Raw genomic sequence first — 24,079 nt, forward strand, 5'->3', positions numbered from 1 at the left:
CAGGATCCCTCTACCAGGGTCCCTCTACCAGGGTCCCTCTACCAGGGTCCCTCTACCGGGGTCCCTCTACCAGGGTCCCTCTACCGGGGTCCCTCTACCAGGGTCCCTCTACCAGGGTCCCTCTACCAGGGTCCCACTACCAGGGTCCCTCTACCAGGGACCCTCTACCAGGGTCCCTCTACCAGGGTCCCTCTACCGGGGTCCCTCTACCAGGGTCCCACTACCAGGGTCCCTCTACCAGGGTCCCTCTACCAGTGTCCCTCTACCAGGGTCCCTCTACCAGGGTCCCTCTACCGGGGTCCCTCTACCGGGGTCCCACTACCAGGGTCCCTCTACCGGAGTCCCTCTACCAGGGTCCTACTACCAGGGTCCCACTACCAGGGTCCCACTACCAGGGTCCCACTACCAGGCCTCTACCAGGGTCCCCCTACCAGGGTCCCTCTACCGGGGTCCCTCTACCGGGGTCCCTCTACCGGGGTCCCACTACCAGGGTCCCTCTACCAGGGTCCCTCTACCAGGGTCCCACTACCAGGGTCCCTCTACCAGGGTCCCTCTACCAGGGTCCCAGGGTCCCTCTACCGGGGTCCCTCTACCAGGGTCCCCGCTAGTCTGAGGCGCTAGTCTGAGGCGCTAGTCTGAGGCGCAAGTCTGAGGCGCTAGTCTGAGGCGCTAGTCTGAGGTGCTAGTCTGAGGCACCAGTCTGAGGCGCTAGTCTGAGGCACTAGTCTGAGGCACTAGTCTGAGGCGCTAGTCCGAGGCGCTAGTCTGAGGCGCCAGTCTGAGGTGCTAGTCTGAGGCACCAGTCTGAGGCGCTAGTCTGAGGCGCTAGTCTGAGGCGCTAGTCTGAGGTGCTAGTCTGAGGCGCTAGTCTGAGGTACTAGTCTGCGGCGCTAGTCTGAGGTGCTAGTCTGAGGCGGTGCCCTCGTGAGGACCGCTCCTGCGGCTGCGCTTGCTGGGAATCTCCTCCTGGCTGCAGCCCTGGAAAGGGAGGGGGTGGGGAGTTACCCACACACAGAGACCCAAAGACTCACCACACATAGAGACCCATAGACTCACCACACACAGAGACCCATAGACTCACCACACACAGAGACCCATAGACTCACCACACACAGAGACCCATAGACTCACCACACACAGAGACCCATAGACTCATCACACAGAGACCCATAAACTCACCACACACAGCGACCCATAGACTCACCACACATAGAGACCCATATACTCACCACACACAGAGACCCATAGACTCACCACACACAGAGACCCATAGACTCACCACACACAGAGACCCATAGACTCACCACACACAGAGACCCACAGACTCACCACACACAGAGACCCATAGACTCACCACACACAGAGACCCATAGACTCACCACACATAGAGACCCATAGACTCACCACACAGAGACCCATAGACTCACCACACACAGAGACCCATAGACTCACCACACACAGAGACCCATAGACTCACCACATAGAGACCCATAGACTCACCACACACAAAGACCCATAGACTCACAACACACAGAGACCCATAGACTCACCACACACAGAGACCCATAGACTCACCATACACAGAGACCCACAGACTCACCACACACAGAGACCCATAGACTCACCACACACAGAGACCCATAGACTCACCACACACAGAGACCCATAGACTCACCACACACAGAGACCCATAGACTCACCACACACAGAGACTCATAGACTCACCACACACAGAGACCCATAGACTCACCACACACAGAGACTCATAGACTCACCACACACAGAGACCCATAGACTCACCACACAGAGACCCACAGACTCACCACACACAGAGACCTATAGACTCACCACACACAGAGACCCACAGACTCACCACACAGAGACCCATAGACTCACCACACACAGAGACCCATAGACTCACCACACACAGAGACCCATAGACTCACCACACAGAGACCCATAGACTCACCACACACAGAGACCCATAGACTCACCACACACAGAGACCCATAGACTCACCACACACAGAGACCCACAGACTCATCAGACACAGAGACCCATAGACTCACCACACACAGAGACCCATAGACTCACCACACACAGAGACCCATAGACTCACCACACACAGAGACTCATAGACTCACCACACACAGAGACCCATAGACTCACCACACACAGAGACCCATAGACTCACCACACACAGAGACCCATAGACTCACCACACACAGAGACCCACAGACTCATCACACACAGAGACCCATAGACTCACCACACACAGAGACCCATAGACTCACCACACACAGAGACCCATAGACTCACCACACACAGAGACTCATAGACTCACCACACACAGAGACCCATAGACTCACCACACACAGAGACCCATAGACTCACCACACACAGAGACTCATAGACTCACCACACACAGAGACCCATAGACTCACCACACACAGAGACCCATAGACTCACCACACACAGAGACTCATAGACTCACCACACACAGAGACCCATAGACTCACCACACACAGAGACCCATAGACTCACCACACACAGAGACCCATAGACTCACCACACACAGAGACCCACAGACTCACCACACACAGAGACCCATAGACTCACCACACACAGAGACCCATAGACTCATCACACAGAGACCCATAGACTCACCACACACAGAGACCCATAGACTCGCCACACATAGAGACCCATATACTCACCACACACAGAGACCCATAGACTCACCACACACAGAGACCCATAGACTCACCACACAGAGACCCACAGACTCACCACACACAGAGACCCATAGACTCACCACACACAGAGACCCATAGACTCACCACACAGAGACCCATAGACTCACCATACACAGAGACCCATAGACTCACCACACACAGAGACCCATAGACTCACCACACACAGAGACCCATAGACTCACCACACACAGAGACCCATAGACTCACCACACACAGAGACCCATAGACTCACCACACACAGAGACCCATAGACTCAGCACACACAGAGACCCATAGACTCACCACACACAGAGACCCATAGACTCACCACACACAGAGACCCATAGACTCACCACACACAGAGACCCATAGACTCACCACACACAGAGACCCATAGACTCATCACACACAGAGACCCATAGACTCACCACACACAGAGACCCATAGACTCACCACACACAGAGACCCATAGACTCACCACACACAGAGACCCATAGACTCACCACACACAGAGACTCATAGACTCACCACACACAGAGACCCATAGACTCACCACACACAGAGACCCATAGACTCACCACACACAGAGACCCATAGACTCACCACACACAGAGACCCACAGACTCATCACACACAGAGACCCATAGACTCACCACACACAGAGACCCATAGACTCACCACACACAGAGACCCATAGACTCACCACACACAGAGACTCATAGACTCACCACACACAGAGACCCATAGACTCACCACACACAGAGACCCATAGACTCACCACACACAGAGACTCATAGACTCACCACACACAGAGACCCATAGACTCACCACACACAGAGACCCATAGACTCACCACACACAGAGACCCATAGACTCACTCACACAGAGACCCATAGACTCACCACACACAAAGACCCATAGACTCACCACACACAGAGTCACAGCATTACCGTCCGACACCAATGAGGTAGGGGATCGTTTCGCTGGACAGACAAACACACGCACACTTACACACAAACACACGTACACACACACGTACACATCCACACACACACACACGTACACACAAACACACACACATACACACAAACACACATACACACAAACACATACACACACAAACACATATACACACACACACGTACACACACAAACACGCACACATACACACAAACACACATAAACACATATACACACACGTACACACACAAACACGCACACATACACACAAACACACACACACGTACACACATACACACAAACACACGTACACACACGCACAAATACACGCACACACACGCACACGTACACACGTACACACACACAAACACGCACACATACACACAAACACACATACACACGCACACAAATACACATACACACAAACACACGTACACACGCACACACATACACACATACACATACACACGTACACACACACCACGCATCGTGACGGTGCCCTCACCAGGTCAGCCAGCAGTGGAGTGAACTTCCCACTGCTGCTGTTGCCGCTGCTGCTGTTGCTGTTGTTGTTGCTGCTGCTGCTGTTGTTGCTGGGTAGCTCCTCGGTGCCCGGCCCTCGTAGAACCTCGGTTCCACTCCTGGCCAGGGCTGACGCACGGACGGCGCCACCACCACCACCACCAGCGACCATTCCTCCTCCGCCGGCAACGAGCACGGCGCCGGCGGCGCCGTCGGCACCGAGCCGGGGAGCCGCCGACGGGCACAGCCGCGCCACCACGGCGCTCACGTTGTCGGCCTTGGTGCCGAGCCGGTGCCAGCGGGACAGCGCCTCCGCCACCAGCGCCTGCGCCAGCGTCAGGTCTACACCGCTGCTGCTGCTGCTGGCACCACCGGCACAACAACCAGCACCACCAGCAGCACAACCACCGGCACCACCAGCAGCACAACCACCGGCACAACCACCGGCACCACCACCAGCACAACCACCGGCACCACCACCGACATCACCACCACCACCACCGGCACCACCACCACCGCTGGCCTGCAGGATGAGACGTGTAAGTGCATGTAGACGTGTGTGTGTGTGTGTAGATGTGTGTGTGTGGATGTAGACGTGTGTGTGTGTATGTAGACGTGTGTGTGTGTATGTAGACGTGTGTGTGTGTATGTAGATGTGTGTGTGTGTATGTAGACGTGTGTGCGTGTATGTAGACGTGTGTGTGTGTATGTATAGTGTGTGTGTGTAGACGTGTGTGTGTATGTAGACGTGTGTGTGTGTAGACGTGTGTATGTAGACGTGTGTGTGTATGTAGACGTGTGTGTGTGTATGTAGACGTGTGTGTGTGTAGATGTGTGTGTGTGTGGATGTAGACGTGTGTGTGTGTATGTAGACGTGTGTGTGTGTATGTAGACGTGTGTGTGTATGTAGATGTGTGTGTGTATGTAGACGTGTGTGCGTGTATGTAGACGTGTGTGTGCATGTAGACGTGTGTGTGTGTAGACGTGTGTGTGTGTATATAGTGTGTGTATGTATAGTGTGTGTGTGTGCATGTAGACGTGTGTGTGTGTAGACGTGTGTGTGTGTGTATGTAGACGTGTGTGTGTGTATGTAGACGTGTGTGTGTGTGTGTAGACGTGTGTGTGTATGTAGACGTGTGTGTGTGTATGTAGACGTGTGTAAGTGTATAGTGTGTGTGTATGTAGACGTGTGTGTGTGTATGTGTATGTAGACGTGTGTGTGTATGTAGACGTGTGTGTGTGTGCATGTAGACGTGTGTGTGTATGTAGACGTGTGTGTATGTAGACGTGTGTGTGTATGTAGACGTGTGTGTGTGTGTATGTAGACGTGTGTGTGTGTATGTAGACGTGTGTGTGTGTGTATGTAGATGTGTGTGTGTGTATGTAGACGTGTGTGTGTGTATGTAGACGTGTGTGTGTATGTAGATGTGTGTGCGTGTATGTAGACGTGTGTGAGTGTATGTAGACGTGTGTGTGTGTATGTAGATGTGTGTGTGTATGTAGACGTGTGTGTATATGTAGACGTGTGTGCGTGTATGTAGACGTGTGTGTGTGTATAGTGTGTGTGTGTAGACGTGTGTGTGTATGTAGACGTGTGTGTGTGTAGACGTGTGTATGTAGACGTGTGTGTGTATGTAGACGTGTGTGTGTGTATGTAGACGTGTGTGTATGTAGACGTGTGTGCGTATGTAGACGCGTGTGTGTGTAGATGTGTGTGTGTGTGTATGTAGACGTGTGTGTGTGTATATAGTGTGTGTGTGTATGTAGACGTGTGTGTGTGTGTAAACGTGTGTGTGTGTATGTAGACGTGTGTAAGTGTATAGTGTGTGTGTATGTAGATGTGTGTGTGTATGTAGACGTGTGTGTATATGTAGACGTGTGTGCGTGTATGTAGACGTGTGTGTGTGTATAGTGTGTGTGTGTAGACGTGTGTGTGTATGTAGACGTGTGTGTGTGTAGACGTGTGTATGTAGACGTGTGTGTGTATGTAGACGTGTGTGTGTGTATGTAGACGTGTGTGTATGTAGACGTGTGTGCGTATGTAGACGCGTGTGTGTGTAGATGTGTGTGTGTGTGTATGTAGACGTGTGTGTGTGTATGTAGGCGTGTGTGTGTATGTAGACGTGTGTGTGTGTATGTAGACGTGTGTGTGTGTAGATGTGTGTGTGTGGATGTAGACGTGTGTGTGTGTATGTAGACGTGTGTGTGTGTGTATGTAGACGTGTGTGTGTGTGTGTATATGTGTGTGCGTGTATGTAGACGTGTGTGAGTGTATGTAGACGTGTGTGTGTATGTATGTAGACGTGTGTGTGTGTATGTAGACGTTTGTGTGTATGTAGACGTGTGTGTGTGTGTGTATGTAGACGTGCCCGTGCTCGCTGCTGCTGCTGTGCGTCCGCACGATGACAGAGCGCCACGGCCTCTGTGGGCGTGAGGACATCCCAGACTCCGTCGGTGGCCAGCACCAGGTAGCGGTGGTGCCCTGGGTCCAGCCTGTAGGCGCTGACGTCCGGCTCGGGGGAGACCACAAACTGGGCGCTCGCAAAGTCGTAGCTCCAGAGGTCCCCTGTGGGATATCGCCAACACACACACACACACACGTACACACACACACACGTACACACACACGTACACACACATACGTACACACACACACGTACCACACACACACACGTACACACACACACGTACACACACCCACACGTACACACACACGTACACACGTACACACACACACTCACACACGTACACACTCACACACGTACACACTCACACACACGTACACACACGTACACACACGCACACGTGCACACGTACACACACACACGTACACACACACACGTACACACTCACACACGTACACACACACACGTACACACACACACATACACACGTACACACACACACGTACACACACGTACACACACACGTACACACACACATACACACACACACGTACACACACGTACACACACACTTACACACGTACACACACACGTACACACACGTACACACACACGTACACACGTACGCACACACATGGACACGTACACACACGGACACACGTACACACACACGTACACACACACGCACACACGTACACACACACACACGTACACACACGTACACACACACGTACACACACGTACACACACACGTACACACACACACGTACACACACACACGTACACACACGTACACACACTCGTAAACACACACGTAAACACACCTATGCGTACACACACATATACATGAACACACGTTTCACAACAACCGCCATTCGCCATTAGGTGGCGATGACATAACCAGGGCGCCTGTGCCAGGCTACGTGCACTTTTAACGCCAGATGAAGTGTCGAATGCCCGCTGGCAGGAGGTCGCCAGGAGGTGCCACGGGTGTGTATAGGTGTGTGTGTGTGTAGGTGTGTGTGTAGGTGTGTGTAGGTGTGTGTGTAGGTGTGTGTGTGTAAGTGTGTGTGTGTAGGTGTGTGTGTGTAGGTGTGTGTGTAGGTGTGTGTAGGTGTGTGTGTAGGTGTGTGTGTAGGTGTGTGTAGGTGTGTGTATAGGTGTGTGTGTAGGTGTGTGTAGGTGTGTGTGTAGGTGTGTGTGCCGGACGGGCAACTCTGTCGTGGACAGTGCTGTGGGGGGAGGTCCAATTTTGATTGGCTCCTCTACATACACACACAGGGGCTAAACGGGGGCTCTGGATGGATGCGAGGGGCTGGTAACCCCTCCACCTTCAATTAATTACCACTAAACCACGAATTAAGAATATATAACTAATAAGCTTGTGCCGGAGGCCCCGGGAGGCCAGGCGTCTATGACGTCTCCTGGCCAAACCCCAATTGGCGGAGCCAGGAGATTGAATATCTACCCTCGGGGCTCCTCCAGAAACAACGAAAAACCATTACGGGTGGCCACGTGGAATGTTCGAACACTCACTGCGGAGGAGAGGCTGCCACTCCTCTGTCGGGAGCTGGACCGGTACCGCCTGGATCTATGTGGCATTCAGGAGGTCCGGTGGACCGGCTCTGGCTCCTGCCACTATGAGGGGTGGACAGTCCTCTACTCGGGGCAGCAGACTGCCAAACGACAGGGTGTGGCTCTTCTTTTGAACAAAAGAATAAAGGGGCGTGGGAACATGGCGGTGAGGTGTGGGAAGCTGTAAGTCCCAGGCTACTTTGGGCTCGCCTTCCCATCAACTGGAGGCGAGGAATGGTGGTCGTGGTTACTTATGCCCCCACCGAAGATGAACATCCGTGGAGGGATGCAGGCAAAGCCGATGAGTCAGATGACTTCTATGACCTCCTGTCACAGGTGCTGGCTAAAGTGGCCCCTCGGGATAGAGTCATCATGTTGGGTGACTTCAATGCCCGAGTTGGTCATGATACTGGCACCTGGTCTGGAGTGATTGGAGGGCATGGGCCAGATCAGCTCAATAACAACGGTAGAAGGCTGCTAGATTTTTGTGCAGCCCATGGGCTAGTAATTACCAACACGCTGTTCCGGCATCGGCGCATCCACACAACATCATGGATGCATGCCGAGTCCAAGCAAGAACATCTGCTGGACTAGATAGTGACGGACCAGCGGATGCGAGCCCATGTCCTTGACACCAGGACCTACCGTGGAGCTGATCTGCCTTCTGACCATCCGACTAGTCATCTGTAAGATGTGCCTGCTATTCTTCAACTCCGGTGGTGGGTGTACACCCAGGACCCCATTCCAACCTAAAGTGGCCTGGTCTCAGTTATCTGATGAAAGTTGCAAGCGAGAATTTCATCATCGCTTGCGGCTGGGATTGGCATCGTCCCCGACTCCTCCTGATGTCGAGGGTAAATGGGCGAGGTTTAGGACTGTGACTCATGCAGCTGCAATGGCTGCTTTGGGTACGCGGTCCAGACCTCCCCAGAGACCCTGGCTGACAGAGGAGGTGTTCAGGATGGTTGAGAAAAAACGACAGGCCCACTGTCATCAGTTACAGAATCCCATGTCAGAGAATGAGGAGGCTTACCGCAGCCTTCGCTCGGAGGTTCGGAGAGCCATGAGGTGCTGCAAGGATGGGTGGTGGTCGCGGGTTGCTGAGGAGATGGAGTCTGCCTCAGTGGCCCGTGATCACAAATCTCTATTTAACTCCATCAAAAAAGTAATCTGCAGCGCCACACCTATTACCATCATTAGGGAAAAAAACGGTGACCCAATCTTCGACCCCCAGGAACAGGTTTGCAGATTTGCTGAGCATTTCTGTGAGGTCCTGGGGGAGGGAAAATCCCTCAATCGGGAAAACATCGTGGCACAAAGTGAGGATGACCCTGCTGAGGCTACGGTGCCTCAAATATTGGAAGAAGTCACCCCCTGTGAGTGGCTGGCTAAGGTGCCATCTGTTGAGGAAGTACTGAAGGCGATCCGGAGTCTGAGACCAGGAAAGGCAGCGGGCAGAGATGATCTCCCAAGCGAAATGCTGAGGGAGGGCGGCGTTTGTGCACAGACTGCCCTATATGACATCATAACAACAGTCTGGACCACTGGACGGGGTCCGCAGGATTGGAAGGATGCCCTGGTGGTCCCCCTTTTTAAGAAGTGGGACCGCACAGACTGTAACAACTACAGTGTGCCGGGAAAGGTCCTGGCAAGGATTATTCAACATCGCCTTGCCAGGCACGCTGAGGAGAGGCTTGCGGAGCCCCAATGCGGTTTCAGGAAAGGGCGGTCCTGCAAAGATGCCATATTTTCTGTCCGTCTGCTACAGCAGAGGTGTAGGGAATTCCAAAAAGACCTACATATCTGCTTTCTTGACCTGGTCAAGGCCTATGATACCATCAGTAGACCTGGGCTCTGGGTTGTTCTTCATGCTTTTGGAGTACCTGACCCTCTGCTCACGATCATTAAGGACCTTCATGATGGTGAGCGGGCCCGGGTAAAACTACGTGGCCGGGAGTCAGAGCCATTCCCTGTACACCTTGGGGTGCGACAGGGATGTCCTCTGGCTCCCACATTATTTAACATCTATTTTGACCATGTAGTTCGTGAAGCCTTCAATAGCTGTACTGGGGGAATCTCCATATGGTACATATATAATGGTAGGCTGATCGATGCCCGGGTGCGGTCAAGGGATGGCTCCTTATTGCTCAACCACGTCATGTATGCTGATGATTTGGTAATAGCTGCTCATTCAGAGGAGGAGTTGGAGACGCTGCTGCTGAGACTGGAGCGTGCCACTAAGAGGTGGGGCTTTACCATCAGCCCCACCAAAACTAAGCACCTGCCTGGGTATTTTGTACCAGCGGACACTCCACCCCCACAACTCCCAATCGGTGATGGGGCAGTTGTGGAGAGAGTGGAGAGTTTCCCATACCTGGGCAGTGTGCTTATGACCGGCTCCAGTTTAACAGCAGAGGTCTCACTCCGAATCAGTCGAGCGGCAATATCTTTTCATCGGTTGCGTAACGCTGTGTGGAAGCTACCTAGTCTGTCGCTCCGCACTAAGCGTCAAGTCTTCTCGGCCACAGTCATTCCCTCCCTTCTCTACGCTTGCGAAACGTGGACCCCCCTAATGGAACATCTTCGCTGGTGTGAAACATTTAGGCTGGCCTGCCTACGATCCATCCTGGGTTTAACCAGGCTGGATTGTGTGAGGAGCTCACAAATCCTTGAAAGATCTGGGCAAGGCACCATCGGTGAGCTCCTCCGGCGGGCAAGGCTGCGATGGCTGGGTCATGTAGCCCGCATGCCCAGCCACCGCATGCCGAAACAGCTTTTGTTCGGCCGGATTGAGGGGGCTAAACGAGCGCGGCACGGGCTAGAGAAGAGATGGAGTGATGTGGTACAGGAGGAGGTGGAGCTGAGTGGACTTGCCGATGACTGGTACCAGCGGTGTCAAGATCGGCCTCTGTGGAGGAGGCTCGTGAAGGATGCTACTGGGCAGTTGGAGGTAGTCGCCCTCCAACAACAATGGAGGGCGGAGGAGCGACGCTCAGAACAACGAGCGGAGCGCCGGGTGGCTAAAGCACAGCAGGTTGGCACAGTAGGGGGCACAGGTGGTGCATCAGCCAGTCATCTCAGTCAGTCGACCCGTGGCACCTGGGTCTGCCCCGTGACCTCCTGCCAGCGGGCGTTCGACACTTCACGTGGCCTCAGGGTGCACATAGCCTGGCACAAGCGTCGTGGTGACGTCACCGCCACTTAGTGGCGAATGGCGGTTGTTGTTGTTGTTGTTGTGTAGGTGTGTGTATAGGTGTGTGTGTAGCTGTGTGTGTGTGTAGGTGTGTGTGTGTGTGTAGGTGTGTGTGTGTAGGTGTGTGTGTGTGTAGGTGTGTGTAGGTGTGTGTGTGTGTGTGTAGGTGTGTGTGTAGGTGTATGTGTGTAGGTGTGTATAGGTGTGTGTGTAGGTGTGTGTGTAGGTGTGTGTGTGTGTACCGAGGGAGCGTGACACGGCCAGGAAGGGGATGTCCTCCGTGGCTGAGCTTTGCTGCCCAGGGCCGCAGTGAGCCACAAGGGGCCTCCTCCAGGCCACACGGCAAGGCCCCCCTGGCTTCCTCATCACCCTGGTGGGCAGACACACAAAGACAAAGATCCCCCGTGTAGCCTTAACAGACTGTACGGGCAAGTGCTGTTAGCGAGCACACACAAAGACAAAGATCCCCCGTGTAGCCTGTAACAGACTGTAGGGGCAAGTGCTGTTAGCGAGCACACACAAAGATCCCCCGTGTAGCCTGTAACAGACTGTAGGGGCAAGTGCTGTTAGCGAGCAGCACCTACGGAGGCCGGAATGGTACACGAGGGGGTGGGTGCCCAGCACCACGCCCGGCCGCCTTTGTCTCCCTAGTGGCGATGTTTACACACCGTACCAGGTATTCATTTGAGGCTTAGTCGACCTAGGGGAGGCCCTGGACCGGTTCAGATAATCGTGACTGGTGTTGGCTGTGAGCGGGAATCGAACCCGGGTCATCAGGTTCGTAGCACAGCGCGCTAACCACTACACTACTCCTCCCCATACACCCATACACACATACACACACACATACACACACACATACACACACATATATACACACACACAACAACAACCGCCATTCGCCACTAAGTGGCGATGACGTCACCACGACGTTTGTGCCAGGCTATGTGCACCCTGAGGCCACGTGAAGTGTCGAACGCCAACGGGCAGGAGGTCACGGGGCAGACCCAGGTGCCACGGGTCGACTGATTGAGACGACTGGCTGATGCACCACCTGTGCCCCCTACTGTGGCAACCTGCTGTGCTTTAGCCACCCGGCGTTCCGCTCGTTGTTGTGAGCGTCGCTCCTCCGCCCTCCGTTGTTGTTGGAGGGCGACTGCCTCCAACTGCCCAGAAGCATCCTTCACAAGCCTCCTCCACAGAGGCCGATCTTGACACCGCTGGCACCAGTCATCGGCAAGTCCACTCAGCTCCACGTCCTCCTGTACCACATCACTCCATCTCTTCTCTAGCCCGTGCCGAGCTCGTTTAGCCCCCTCAATCCGGCCGAACAAAAGCTGTTTCGGCATGCGGTGGCTGGTCATGCGGGCTACATGACCCAGCCATCGCAGCCTTGCCTGCCGGAGGAGCTCACCGATGGTGCCTTGCCCAGATCTTTCAAGGATTTGTGAGCTCCTCACTACAATCCAGCCTGGTTAAACCCAGGATGGATCGTAGGCAGGCCAGCCTAAATGTTTCACACCGGCGAAGATGTTCCATTAGGGGGGTCCACGTTTCGCAAGCGTAGAGAAGGGAGGGAATGACCGTGGCCGAGAAGACCTGAAGCTTACTGTGGAGCGACAGACCAGGTAGCTTCCACACAGCGTTACACAACCGATGAAAATATATTGTCGCTGGACTGATTCGGAGTGAGACCTCTGCTGTTAAACTAGAGCCGGTCATAAGCACACTGCCCAGGTATGGGAAACTCTCCACTCTCTCCACAACTGCCCCATCACCGATTGGGAGTTGTGGGGGTGGAGTGTCCGATGGTACAAAATACCCAGGCAGGTGCCTGGGTATTATACACATACACACACACAGACACACATACACACACACATACACACACACACACAGACACACATACACACACATACACACACACATACACACACACACACAGACACACACACATACACACACACATACACAAGAACAACAACAACAACCGCCATTTGCCACTAAGTGGCGGTGACATCACCACGACGCTTGTGCCAGGCTATGTGCACCCTGAGGCCACGTGAAGTGTCGAACGCCCGCTGGCAGGAGGTCACGGGGCAGACCCAGGTGCCACGGGTCGACTGACTGAGATGACTGGCTGATGCAGCACCTGTGCCCCCTACTGTGCCAACCTGCTGTGCTTTAGCCACCCGGCGCTCCGCTCGTTGTTGTGAGCGTCGCTCCTCTGCCCTCCGTTGTTGTTGGTGGGCGACTGCCTCCAACTGCCCAGTAGCGTCCTTCACGAGCCTCCTCCACAGAGGCCGATCTTGACACCGCTGGTACCAGTCATCGGCAAGTCCACTCAGCTCCACGTCCTCCTGTACCACATCACTCCATCTCTTCTCTAGCCCGTGCCGCGCCCGCTTAGCCCTCTCAATCTGGCCGAACAAAAGCTGTTTCGGTATGAGGTGGCTGGGCATGCGGGCTACATGACCCAGCCATCGCAGCCTTGCCCGCCGGAGGAGCTCACCGATGGGACCTTGTCCAGATCTTTCAAGGATTTGTGAGCTCCTCACACAATCCAGTCTGGTTAAACCCAGGATGGATCGTAGGCAGGCCAGCCTAAATGTTTCACACCGGCGAAGATGTTCCATTAGGGGGGTCCATGTTTCGCAAGCGTATAGAAGGGAGGGAATGACCGTGGCCGAGAAGACCTGAAGCTTAGTGCGGAGCGACAAACCAGGTAGCGTCCACACAGCGTTACGCAACCGATGAAAAGATATTGCTGCTCGACTGATTCGGAGTGAGACCTCTGCTGTTAAACTGGAGCCAGTCATAAGCACACTGCCCAGGTATGGGAAACTCTCCACACTCTCCACAACTGCCCCATCCCTGATAGGGAGTTGTGGGGGTGGAGTGTCCGATGGTACAAAATACCCAGGCAGGTGCTTAGTTTTGGTGGGGCTGATGGTAAGGCCCCACCTCTTAGTGGCACGCTCCAGTCTCAGCAGCAGCGTCTCCAACTCCTCCTCTGAATGAGCAGCTATTACCAAATCAGCAGACATAACGTGGTTGAGCAATAGGGAGCCATCCCTTGACCGCACCCGGGCATCGATCAGCCTCCCATTATATCTGTACCATATGGAGATTCCCCCGGTACAGCTATTGAAGGCTTCACGAACTACGCGGTCAAAATAGATGTTAAATAATGTGGGAGCCAGAGGACATCCCTGTCGCACCCCAAGGTGTACAGGGAATGGCTCTGACTCCCGGCCACGTAGTTTTACCCGGGCCCGCTCACCATCATGAAGGTCCTTAATGATCGTGAGCAGAGGGTCAGGTACTCCAAAAGCACGAAGAACGACCCAGAGCCCAGGCCTACTGATGGTATCATAGGCACACACACACATACACACGAATGTCTTACCGCCCGCCCAGCCTCTCGATGCGTTCCCTCTCCACTGGATCCTCCGGCTTGTGGTCGCGCGTCAACGCCACGGCAAGTAGCGGCACCACCTCGTCCACCACCTCGTCCACCACCTCCTCCTCCACCTCGTCCACCTCCTCATCCACCACCTCGTCCACCTCCTCCACCACCTCGTCCACCTCCACCACCTTGTCCACCTCCTTGTCCACCACCACCTCCTTGTCCACCTCCTCCTCTTCCACCTCGTCCACCACCTCCTCCTTGTCCACCTCCTGCCGGGGCGGTGGTGGTGGTGGTTGTGACAGTGGTGGCCGTGGTGGCGGTGGTTGTGACAGTGGTGGTGGTGGTTGTGACAGTGGTGGTGGTGGTTGTGACAGTGGTGGTGGTGGTTGTGACAGTGGTGGCCGTGGTGGTGGCGGTGGTTGTAGTGGTGGTGGTGGTGGTTGTGACAGTGGTGGTGGTGGCGGTGGTGATGGTGGTTGTGACAGTGGTGGTGGTTGTGACAGTGGTGGTGGTGGTTGTGACAGAGGTGGTGGCCGTGGTGGTGGTGATGGTGGTGGTGGTTGTGACAGTGGTGGTGGCCGTGGTGGTGGTGGTGGTGATTGTGACAGTGGTGGTGGTTGTGACAGTGGTGGCCGTGGTGGTGGTTGTGACAGTGGTGGTGGTTGTGACAGTGGTGGTGGCCGTGGTGGTGGTGGTTGTGACAGTGGTGGTGGTGGTGGTTGTGACAGTGGTGGCCGTGGTGGTGGTGGTGGTTGTGACAGTGGTGGTGGTTGTGACAGTGGTGGTGGTGGTTGTGACAGTGGTGGTGGTGGCGGTGGTGGTGGTTGTGGTGGTTGTGACAGTGGTGGTTGTGGTTGTAGTTGTGGTGGTTGTGACAGTGGCGGTGGTTGTGATAGTGGTGGTGGTTGTGGTTGTGGTGGTTGTGACAGTGGTGGTGGTTGTGACAGTGGTGGTGGTGGTTGTGACAGTGGTGGTTGTGGTTGTGGTGGTTGTGACAGTGGTGGTTGTGGTTGTAGTTGTGGTGGTTGTGACAGTGGCGGTGGTTGCGGTGTTGCCACGGCTTGGCCGATGACCGCTATGAAGTCCGCCACGACTTGGCCATGCGTAGGTGGGGTTCCGTCCCAGGCTAGGTGGGCCTTCACAGAAGGGGGGCCCATGTCCGAAGGGGGGTCCGCTGAATAAATGGGGCGCAAGGAAGAAGGGGGGCCCGCTGAATAAATGGGTCGCAGTGAGGAAGGGGGGGCCAATGAATAGACGGGGTGCGTTGAAGGGGGGGGGGGTCCGTCTGTGGGGGTGCCCCCCCCCCGGGGGTGGCGCTGGGCGATGACGGCTCGCGAGTCTCCCACGTGGGCGACGTAGAGCTCGTCACCGCCCCTGATGAGGCAGCAGCAAGCCGTGGTGCCTGTCGTGCTGGGATGGCCCTGCCGTGTGCGCGACCAGCTGCCTCCTGTAGGGGGGGGGGGGGGGGGGAGTTAGACAGGGGTGTGGGTGAGTGACTGTGTGGGTGGGTGGGTGAGTGAGTGATTGAGTGGGTGGGTGAGTGAGTGGGTGGGTGGGTGAGTGATTGAGTGGGTGGGTGAGTAACTGAGTGGGTGAGTGACTGAGTGGGTGGGTGATTGAGTGGGTGGGTGAGTTACTGACTGGGTGAGTGACTGTGTGAGTGGGTGGGTGGGTGGGTGATTGAGTGGGTGGGTGAGTGACTGAGTGGGTGAGTGACTGTGTGGGTGGGTGACTGAGTGGGTGGGTGGGTGAGTGACTGACTGGGTGAGTGACTGTGTGAGTGGGTGGGTGGGTGATTGAGTGGGTGGGTGAGTGACTGAGAGGGTGAGTGACTGTGTGAGTGGGTGGGTGGGTGAGTGATTGAGTGGGTGGGTGAGTGACTGAGTGGGAAGTGACTGTGTCAGTGGGTGAGTGATTGAGTGGGTGGGTGGGTGAGTGACTGTGTGAGTGGGTGGGTGAGTGATTGAGTGGGTGGGTGGGTGAGTGACTGTGTGGGTGAGTGACTGAGTGGGTGAGTGACTGTGTGGGTGGGTGGGTGAGTGATTGAGTGGGTGAGTGAGTGACTGAGTGGGTGAGTGACTGTGTGAGTGGATGGGTGAGTGATTGAGTGACTGTGTGGGTGGGTGAGTGACTGAGTGGGTGAGTGACTGTGTGAGTGGGTGGGTGGGTGAATGACTGTGTGGGTGAGTGACTATGTGAGTGGGTGGGTGGGTGAGTGATTGAGTGGGTGGGTGAGTGTGCCAAAAAAAACCTCTGGAAGGTAAGATGGACAATTGTTGCTAGGAATTTTATGTTATTAAATTTGTTATAACAAAAATTAAATTGTAAAAGTTTTTTTTGTATTTTGAAACGTTTTACAATTTTCAATGTTATTGAACAAAAATATATCAAATATGAAAAATGTTGCGAGAATCTCTTACACATTAGCCATGGGCGAAATAAATGTATCGTGCAACATTCACTGCCATTAATGCAGTGCTACAGTGAAATGCAGCGAAGTGTTTGATGACGTTATTTCTGTCAATATTCCCTGCCATTACATTGAGACAAAATAAAATTAGACTCTGATCAATTTATTGGTAACTCTACCGCTTCTCTTTGCTCTTCGTTATTTCCTAGGTAACTTCAGACAGCATCAGCCACACTCACGTTTCTTCACTCTCCGCTATCAAGCAGCGTCCATCGGAGAAGATCAAATTCATTATGAGACCTCCTTTGCCAGTAACAATATATAGTAATAGGTTTTACCCTTTTAACTGGCAGAAAAACTGACACCTTTATTCAAAGCATCATGTTTGCAATAACCACAGCACAAGCAGTCAAAATGCAAACAAAAGAGACAACTCTGATAATAATATTGGCACTGTCCTTGAATTTGATTGGTCCACACCCGAGACGGCTTTTCTTAGAGCCTAGTCTCCACTGGTGTTGGACCAGAAGACGCCAAAAGGCGTACAACTCAAAAACAGCGTACTATCAGAGTATTGAGGGCTCGGGGTGAGCATTTACAACCTAGTAATAGTTTTTACCCTTTTTATTATCAGAGTTGTCTCTTTTGTTTGCATTTTGACTGCTTGTGTTGTGGTTATTGCAAACATGATGCCTTGAATAAAGGTGTCAGTTTTTGTGCCAGTTAAAAGGGTAAAACCTATTCCTATACTAAGATCAAATTCGTCAGTTAACAGCTTCGGGTGATTGAAAACAGCGCTAAGGTGAAGTTACGGGGGGGGGGGGGGTTGTTCAAATTGCACAGCAGGCACAGAGAATGTTCCCCCTTCGTCTATTGTGGAAGATACAGAAGACTTCCCTGATCAACAAATTAAACCAATTTCAATGTTTATTTTGCCTCTATCAGCTACATTTGGCCCCAATCATACACGACAAAACGTTGCGCCTTTTGGCGTCATCATCACCTGGTCTAACACCGCAAGTGTGAGACGTCATCATCATCTGGTCTAACACCGCAAGTGTGAGACATCATCTGGTCTAACACCGCCTGTGTGAGACGTCATCATCACCTGGTCTAACACCGCAAGTGTGAGACATCATCATCATCTAGTCTAACACTGCGTGTGTGAGACGTCATCATCACCTGGTCTAACACCGCAAGTGTGAGACGTCATCATCACCTGGTCTAACACCGCAAGTGTGAGACGTCATCATCATCATCTGGTCTAACACCGCAAGTGTGAGACGTCATCATCATCTGGTCTAACACCGCAAGTGTGAGACGTCATCATCACCTGGTCTAACACCGCAAGTGTGAGACGTCATCATTACCTGGTCTAACACCGCAAGTGTGTGACGTCATAATCACCTGGTCTAACACCGCAAGTGTGAGACGTCATCGTCACCTGGTCTAACACCGCAAGTGTGAGACGTCATCATCACCTGGTCTAACACCGCAAGTGTGAGACGTCATCATCATCTGGTCTAACACCGCAAGTGTGAGACTTCATCATCACCTGGTCTAACACCGCAAGTGTGAGACGTCATCATCATCATCTGGTCTAACACCGCGTGTGAGACGTCATCATCATCTGGTCTAACACCGCAAGTGTGAGACGTCGTCATCACCTGGTCTCACACAGTGTGTGAGACGTCATCATCATCTGGTCTAACACCGCGTGTGTGAGACATCATCATCACCTGGTCTAACACCGCAAGTGTGAGACGTCATCATCACCTGGTCTAACACCGCAAGTGTGAGACGTCATCATCATATGGTCTAACACCGTGTGTGTGACGTCATCATCACCTGGTCTAACACCGCAAGTGTGAGACGTCATCATCACCTGGTCTAACACCGCAAGTGTGAGACGTCATCATCATCATCTGGTCTAACACCGCAAGCGTGAGACGTCATCATCACCTGGTCTAACACCGCCTGTGTGAGACGTCATCATCACCTGGTCTAACACTGCGTGTGTGAGACGTCATCATCACCTGGTCTAACACCGCAAGTGTGAGACATTATCATCATCTGGTCTAACACTGCGTGTGTGAGACGTCATCATCACCTGGTCTAACACCGCAAGTGTGTGACATCATCATCACTTGGTCTAAAACCGCAAGTGTGAGACGTCATCATCACCTGGTCTAACACCGCAAGTGTGAGACGTCATCATCACCTGGTCTAACGCCGCAAGTGTGTGACGTCATCATCATCATCTGGTCTAACGCCACAAGTGTGAGACGTCATCATCATCTGGTCTAACACCGCAAGTGTGAGACGTCATCATCATCTGCTTTAACACCGCAAGTGTGAGACGTCATCATCACCTGGTCTAACACCGCAAGTGTGAGACGTCATCATCACCTGGTCTAACACCGCAAGTGTGTGACATCATCATCACCTGGTCTAAAACCGCAAGTGTGAGACGTCATCGTCACCTGGTCTAACACCGCAAGTGTGAGACGTCATCATCACCTGGTCTAACACCGCAAGTGTGAGACGTCATCATCACCTGGTCTAACACCGCAAGTGTGAGACATCATCATCATCATCATCATCCGGTCTCACACCGCAAGTGTGAGACGTCATCATCATCTGGTCTAACACCGCGTGTGTGAGACGTCATCTTCACCTGGTCTAACACCGCAAGTGTGAGACGTCATCATCACCTGGTCTAACACCGCAAGTGTGAGACGTCATCATCATCTGGTCTAACACCGCGTGTGAGACGTCATCATCACCTGGTCTAACACCGCAAGTGTGAGACGTCATCATCATCATCTGGTCTAACACCGCGTGTGAGACGTCATCATCATCACCTGGTCTAACACCGCGTGTGAGACGAGGCTCTAAGGGAAGCTGTCTCGGGTGTGGACTTATCAATTCCACCGCCAATGCATTATCAGAGCTGCGTGTTTTGTGTTTGCATTCCGACCGCAGGTATTGTGCTCAATGCACAAACAATGACTCCTTGTATACGAAAAAAATGGTGTCAGTTTTGTTGCCAGATGAAAGGGTTAAAAAAAAAAAATTATCATATTGTGTTACAGGCAAACGAGGTTCCAATGGTGGAACAAAACGTTAATTTAGTGTAGTGTATAGTGTAGTGTATAGTGTAATGTAGTGTGTAGTGTAGTGTGTAGTATATAGTGTAGTGTAGTGTATAGTAGTGTATAGTGTAGTGTATAGTGTATAGTAGTGTATAGTGTAGTGTATAGTGTAGTGTATAGTAGTGTAGTGTATAGTAGTGTAGTGTATAGTGTAGTGTATAGTAGTGTATAGTAGTGTAGCGTATAGTAGTGTATAGTAGTGTATAGTGTAGTGTATAGTGTAGTGTATAGTAGTGTAGTGTATAGTAGTGTATAGTGTAGTGTATAGTAGTGTATAGTAGTGTAGTGTATAGTGTAGTGTATAGTGTAGTGTATAGTAGTGTAGTGTATAGTAGTGTATAGTGTAGTGTATAGTAGTGTATAGTAGTGTAGTGTATAGTGTAGTGTATAGTAATGTATAGTAGTGTAGTGTATAGTGTAGTGTATAGTGTAGTATATAGTGTAGTGTATAGTAGTGTAGTGTATAGTGTAGTGTATAGTGTAGTGTATAGTAGTGTATAGTAGTGTAGTGTATAGTAGTGTAGTGTATAGTGTAGTGTATAGTGTAGTGTATAGTAGTGTATAGTGTAGTGTATAGTAGTGTATAGTGTAGTGTATAGTGTAGTGTATATAGTAGTGTATAGTAGTGTAGTGTATAGTATAGTAGTGTATAGTGTAGTATATCTAGTAGTGTATAGTGTAGTGTATAGTATAGTAGTGTATAGTGTAGTGTATAGCGCAGCAAGCGTGAGACCCACCCAGCTCCTCCCACATGGCGCGCTGGCACGCCAGGAAGCCGTCACGGATGGCGTGGCAAACTCCCGCGGGGTCGGTGGCGCCCCACAGCCCGGGCTGGGCACGGATCGAGGGCCAGAGGCAGCGGCGGGCGAATCGAGCGGCCTGGGGGCCGCCGTGGCCGTCGAACACGGCCAGGAAGATGGCGTCCCCGTCGCCCTCGGTGGAGACCTGCGGGCACGGGGCGGCGAGGGGAACGTCACGTGACGCGAGCGGTGCATTGTGGGTCGGTCCTAGGCCTCGACCGGCGACCCGGCGGACAAAGATCCCCCGTGCAGCCTTGGCGGACCGTAGAGGCGAGTGCCGTTAGCGAGCGGCGCCAGCGATGGCCGCGAGGGCACACGAGGGGGTGGGTGGCCGGCACCACGCCCGGCCGCCTTTGTCTCCCCGGTGGCGATGTTCACGCACCGCACCGGGTACTCGTTTGAGGCCGAATCGACCTAGGGGGAGGCCCAGGACCGGTTCAGATAATCGCCACTGGGTGTTGGCCGTGAGCGGGAATCGAACTCGGGGTCGCCAGGTTCATAGTGCAGCGCGCTAACCGCTACACTATCGCTCCCCACACACACAGAGACACACACAGAGACACACACAGAGACACAGAGACACACACACACAGACACACACAGAGACACACAGAGACACACACACAGAGACACACAGACACACACACACAGAGACACACAGAGACACACACAGACACACACAGAGACACACACACACAGAGACACACACACAGAGACACACAGACACACACAGACACACACAGAGACACACACAGACACACAGATACACACACAGAGACATACAGAGACACACACAGACACACACAGAGACACACAGAGACACACACAGACACACACACAGAGACACACACACACAGAGACACACACACAGACACACAGACACACACACACAGACACACACAGAGACACACACACAGACACACACACAGAGACACACACAGACACACACAGAGACACACACACACAGAGACTCCGCCCACCTCTGTGATGTCCTCCATGTAGCGCCGCCCCCCACGGTTGGAATCGGCGCTCACGATCAGCTTCAATGGGCTCGACATGGTGCAACCTTAACACACACACAGACAGACACATACAGACACACAGAGACACACACACACATACACAGACACACACACAGAGACACACACAGACACACACACACACAGACACACAAACAGACACACACACACAGACACACACACAGATACACAAACACAGATACACACAGACACACACACACAGACACACACACACAACAACCTGTGTCTCTGTGTGTGTGTGTCTGTGTGTGTCTTTGGTGCAACCTTACCCCACACACACACACAACCTGTGTGTCTGTGTGTCTGTGTGTGTCTGTGTGTGTGTCTCTTGTGCAACCTCACCCCACACACACAGACACACAACCTGTGTGTTTGTGTATGTCTGTGTGTGTAGTCGTGCTCTCAGTGCGGGCTACTCACAACACTGATGACAAATGTCGCCGTGACTACCACGTTTTTGCCGTCGTAAAATGACAGATTAATAATAAACAAAAATTAGGTTAATAATGAAAAATGACAGATTAATAATACACACAAATTAGGTTAATAATGAAAAATGACATATTAATGACAGGCTCATAATCAACAATGACAGATTAATAATGAAAACCACAGACTAATCATGGAAAATGACAGATTAATAATAAACAGAAAAGCCTTAAAGCCCTAAGCGTGTTGTGGTGGCAGCAGCAGCAGCAGCAGTGACGAGGCACACCACGTGACGTTGCTGGGGCAAGCCAGGGCAAGCCAGGGCAACACACGCCTCACACCACACACACAGCCTCACACTACACACACAGCCTCACAGTACACACACAGCCTCACACTACACACACACAGCCTCTCATTTACACACCGACCCCCCTGGTTCCATCTGTGGGGGGCTAGTGCCCCCCTCCACACTCCCCATTAGGTGGGGGGGGACTGATCTCCCCCTCCCCACTCCCCACTAGGTGGGGGGGGGGCTGATCTTCCCCTCCCCCCTCCCCCGCGAGCGGGTGGGGTGACATCAGCACCCCTTCACCCCCCCCACTCGCCGCTGGCGGCTGCTCAGAGTTAATTATTTATTTATACTAAGCCGTTGTGTCAACAGCCAACGGGCGCTGGACGGCCCTCCCCCACCCATGCGACCACCCACGCGCGTGGGTGCGGGCAGCCGTAGTAGGGTAGTTTAATATGCACGCGCTGGGTAAGCAATTAATTAATTAATCTCTGCGCGCGCTCGGTAAGCAATTAATTAATTAATCTCTGCACGCACTCGGTAAGCAATTAATTAATTAATCTCTGCGCGCTCGCTTGCGGTGAAAGTCAAACGTCCCTCTGTTTAATTATTTATTTACGGGTGCCTATGCTGATTCAAGCCGCCCACACGCACAGCGTGGTACGCCGATCGCTGTCCCACCGCTCTTCACAAAGATCCCCCATATAACCTTAACAGACTGTAGGGGCAAGTGCTGTTAGCGAGCAGCACCTATGAAGGCCGTAACCGCTCTTCACACATGCACACACACGCACACCGTCGTACGCCGATCGCTGTCCCACCGCTCTTCACACACACACACACGCACACACACACACGCACACACATGCGTCACAAAGTCAGTAGTCTGCGCTAAGATTTTTTTCCCGTGTATGTCCCCCTCCAGCCAGCAGCAGCCCTTCCTCCTCTCTCACCTACCCGTCTCAGAGTGCGTCCACCGCCTGAGCCCGAGCCGACCGAACTGACCTCCTTTGTCCGTGTCCGCCGCTCACCTCTGCGGCCGCTGCCGCCGCTGCCCAACGGGGCCGAGGGAGATGTTCTCTCTCTCTCTCCTTGGGGGACTTTGTCTCGTCGATCGCTCTCAGCTCCACCCTGCGGGCGTCCCGAGCGCG

General features: G+C 53.0%; 1 protein-coding gene across 2 annotated transcripts; it reads right to left on the reverse strand.

Annotated features, from left to right (window-relative positions):
• Window positions 1-313: 313 nt before the first annotated feature.
• Window positions 314-23,141, reverse strand: LOC142913993 (uncharacterized). Of its 2 annotated transcripts, none has more exons than XM_076061119.1 (8): window positions 23,064-23,141; window positions 22,148-22,233; window positions 21,105-21,312; window positions 14,800-16,249; window positions 11,633-11,760; window positions 6,587-6,783; window positions 4,201-4,740; window positions 314-978 (listed from the first exon to the last, which is right to left on the reverse strand). In XM_076061119.1, the coding sequence occupies exons 2-8, from the start codon at window positions 22,223-22,225 to the stop codon at window positions 904-906; spliced, it is 2,676 nt and encodes an 891-aa protein (XP_075917234.1). In that variant the 5' UTR covers window positions 22,226-22,233; window positions 23,064-23,141; the 3' UTR covers window positions 314-903. The 2 variants fall into 2 exon arrangements, with proteins under 2 accessions (XP_075917234.1, XP_075917233.1); XM_076061118.1 differs by lacking the exon at window positions 23,064-23,141 and adding an exon at window positions 22,628-22,879.
• Between the last annotated feature and the right edge of the window lie 938 nt (window positions 23,142-24,079).

Source organism: Petromyzon marinus, unplaced genomic scaffold (genome assembly GCF_048934315.1).
Source record: "Petromyzon marinus isolate PM22_M1 ecotype Great Lakes invasive population unplaced genomic scaffold, UKy_Petmar_22M1.pri1.0 PM_G_Scaffold_27, whole genome shotgun sequence".
Taxonomy (NCBI): domain Eukaryota; kingdom Metazoa; phylum Chordata; class Hyperoartia; order Petromyzontiformes; family Petromyzontidae; genus Petromyzon; species Petromyzon marinus.